The 3254-nt window shown below is 39.4% G+C and overlaps 1 protein-coding gene across 1 annotated transcript; it reads right to left on the bottom strand.

The window, feature by feature from the left end:
• Positions 1–192: 192 nt before the first annotated feature.
• OR2D2 (olfactory receptor family 2 subfamily D member 2) lies at positions 193–1140 on the bottom strand. The gene has a single exon (XM_036089257.2). It carries the CDS (start codon positions 1138–1140, stop codon positions 193–195), a length of 948 nt encoding a protein of 315 aa, XP_035945150.1.
• Between the last annotated feature and the right edge of the window lie 2114 nt (positions 1141–3254).

Below are 3254 nucleotides of genomic sequence, written 5' to 3'. Positions count from 1 at the left end.
AACAACAAGAAAAAACCAGACCCTCCTTCTATTGGTCTGTGAATTACTGTCCTTCTTTCACAAAGAAAGTGCTTGATGAAGGAAGGAGGGTAGGTCCACAAGGCCCAAGGATAAGAATCTTACAATATTCCAATCTTGCTAAGGCAACTACTTCGCAAGTCTTATAAGTAGGGAGCCAAGAGGTTCTCACAGTCAGTGGCAGATTTCAAGCCTGCATGGGAAATTCCTTGTGGCTACTTTCTTCAGAGCTCCCTTCACATCCTTGTTCCTCAGGCTATAGATGAGGGGATTAAGCATGGGTGTCACCACAGCATAGAACACAGACACCAGTTTTTCCTGTTCTTTGGAAGACTTTGGTGTCATGTAGGTGACAATTGCTGATCCATAAAAAAGGATGACCACCATGAGGTGGGAGCCACAGGTGGAGAATGCCTTGAGCCTCCCCACAGCTGACTTCATCTTGATCACAGTTACTATGATGTGGCTATAGGACACCAGAATTAGGGAAACAGGTATGAGGAGAATCATGACACCCATGAGGAAAATGGCCGTCTCTGAAGTGCGGGTGTCTGTGGATGCCAGGATCAACAGTGCAGGGGCCTCACAAAAGAAATGAGCAATACTATTGCTGCCTCGGTAGGGTAACCTTAGTGTAAAAGTGGTATCCACCACAGACACCAGAATGCCGCTGGTCCATGATCCTGCAGCCAGCTGGGCACACACCTTCCAAGTCATGATGCTAGGGTAATGCAAGGGGTTGCAGATGGCCACATACCGATCATAGGACATCACAGCCAGAAAGGCACACTGTGTACATCCAAAAATGAGGAAGAGTATAAGCTGAGCTGCACAACGTGTGAATGAAATGAACTTCTTCTTGGATAGCAGGTGGACTAGGGCCTGAGGAACGATGTTGGTAGAAAAACAGAGGTCAGCCAGAGATAAGTTGCAGAGGAAAAAATACATGGGTGTGTGAAGCCGGGAGTCACCCTGAACAAGGCACATAAGAAGCAAATTTGCAAGCACAGTGACCAGGTAGACGCCCAGGAATAAAATGAATAGCAGCTTCTTGGTGTGGGGGTCATCAGAGAGTCCCAGAAGGAGGAATTCCATCACCTGTGTCTGATTTGTTTGTCTCATAGTTTGTCTCTTTTTTTCAATGAGAAGTCACCTCATGCTAAACATAGGTCCATATCAACTGTAAGATTATATAAATCAGATTTGGAGGGCTTTGGAATTGCCCTCAATCACTACCAACCATTCCAAGAATCCCCTTTATGTAGAAGAGGATCATGATGCTTTAGTTGGAACATTTTCAGTGTTGGAAAACTTAATATTTTAAGGATGGGTGCATTCATTTTTAGTGTCATCTGCAAATGTAGAGTAGATCAAAAGAATCATCTTTATTTGGAATATGAAACATCTAATAATAAAAAATATTCAATTAATCTATAAAATATTGGCATTTAATTTCATTTTATTATCAACCAAAACCCTTGAGTCTTATGCTGCTATTGCCACACTCCCCTGTCTTATGATGGTATAGTTGTTGTTTTTTTAATTCTTTGGGGATATGACTGTTGTCATATCCTTCAAAATACAGTCACTAAGATATAAGAAATTTTAAAAAGCCAAAGTACTTTGAAGAACTGACATTTTGTTTGGAGAAAATAACCTGTTTTTGAAAGAGCTGGGAAGCCAAGGAGTAATTGGGTAGTATGTCATCATCTCTTTGGCAACCCCATCCCCAGCTTCGGCTGGAACTCCCAAATATCAATCTTAACCATCAATAAACTTCCAAAATAGGAGACACACCACCACAATATTTCCATCTGATGCCACCAGGTTGACTAGTTTTCTGTGTTCAGACTAAACAGCACTAATCCACCATCTCTAGCCCATCATCTCTCACTGCCTTGCATCATCAGTCTATATCTCCCAGAGATGAAAAACTCCTATGAAAACTATATCTTTTTCATTTTTGTGCCCTTTTATAGACATGGAATAGGGATTTATTTGATCAATTATCATTAATTAAATAAGGTACATAATGATAATTTGATCATATGGTTTAGTAGGCTGGGCTGGTAGACGGGCTTTGCAGCTTCCAGTGTGCTCTGGTTAGGTCTTTGGCTGGACAGCTGAAGGCTGTATTCAGTGATGAGTGCAGCTACAAATTAGATTTCTTGCCTGAGCACAGTGGGAGAGCAGCTCTAAAGCTGGCTAAGCTCTTTGTTGTCTTTTTTTTTTTTTTATGTTCAGTTAGCCAACCCAATTACAATAGCATCAAAAACAATAAAATATTTAGGAATAAATGTAACTGAAAAAGTGAAAGTTCTCTACTATGAAAACTATAAGATATTGATGAAAGAGATCAAAGACACAAATAAATGGAAAGCTAACTCATGTTCATGATTGGAAGAATTAACACTGTTAATATGTCAATACTAGCAAAAGCTATCTATAGATTCAATGCAATCCTTATCGAGAATGCAATGACATTTTTACCGAAGTAGATAAAACACTCCTAAAATTTATATGGAGCCACAAAAGACCCCAAATAGCCAAAGAAATGCTGAGAAAGAACAAAGCAGGCAGCGTCACACTTCCTGATTTCAAGCTATATTATAAAGCTATAGTCATCAAAACAGTATGGTACTGGCATAAATACAGACAAATAAACCAATGAAACAGAATTGAGAACCTAGAAATAAACCCAAACATATAGGGACAACTAATATTGGACAAGGGAACAAAGAGTGCTCAAGGAAGGAAAGACAGTCTCTTCAATCAATGGTTTTGGGATAATTGGATATTCACATGTGTTAGAATGAAACTAGACTCACAAAAATTAACTTCAAATGAATTAGACTTAAATGTAAGTCCTGAGACAAGGAAACTCCTAGAAGAAAATATAGGAATAAGGCTCCTTGTGATGAGTCTTGATAAGGAATTTTTGGATATGACACCTACAGCATAAGCAACAAACTAAAGAATTAACAAGTGGGACTACATCAAACTAATAAGCTGCTGCACAGCAAAAGAAACTACCAACAAAGTGAAAACCAACCTATGGAATGGGAATAAATATTTGCAAACCATATATCTGACAAGGAGTTAGTATACAGAATATATGAAGAACTTAAAAACTCATTAGTCATTAGGGAAACCACAAGGACACGTATCACTGCATGCCTGTTAGAATGGCCATCATAGCTTTCAGCCCGTGGATGCCGCCGAGTAAGGAACGTTAA

This window comes from Halichoerus grypus, chromosome 11 (assembly GCF_964656455.1).
Source record: "Halichoerus grypus chromosome 11, mHalGry1.hap1.1, whole genome shotgun sequence".
NCBI classification, from domain to species: Eukaryota; Metazoa; Chordata; class Mammalia; order Carnivora; family Phocidae; genus Halichoerus; species Halichoerus grypus.
The sequence above is the reverse complement of the archived record's forward strand: the minus strand, read 5'-3'. Positions and strand labels throughout refer to the sequence as shown.

What these genes read in the sequence shown, in the direction of transcription:
- OR2D2 (XM_036089257.2), bottom strand. Translation starts at nt 1,140, where the DNA reads ATGAGACAAACAAATCAGACACAGGTGATGGAATTCCTCCTTCTGGGA.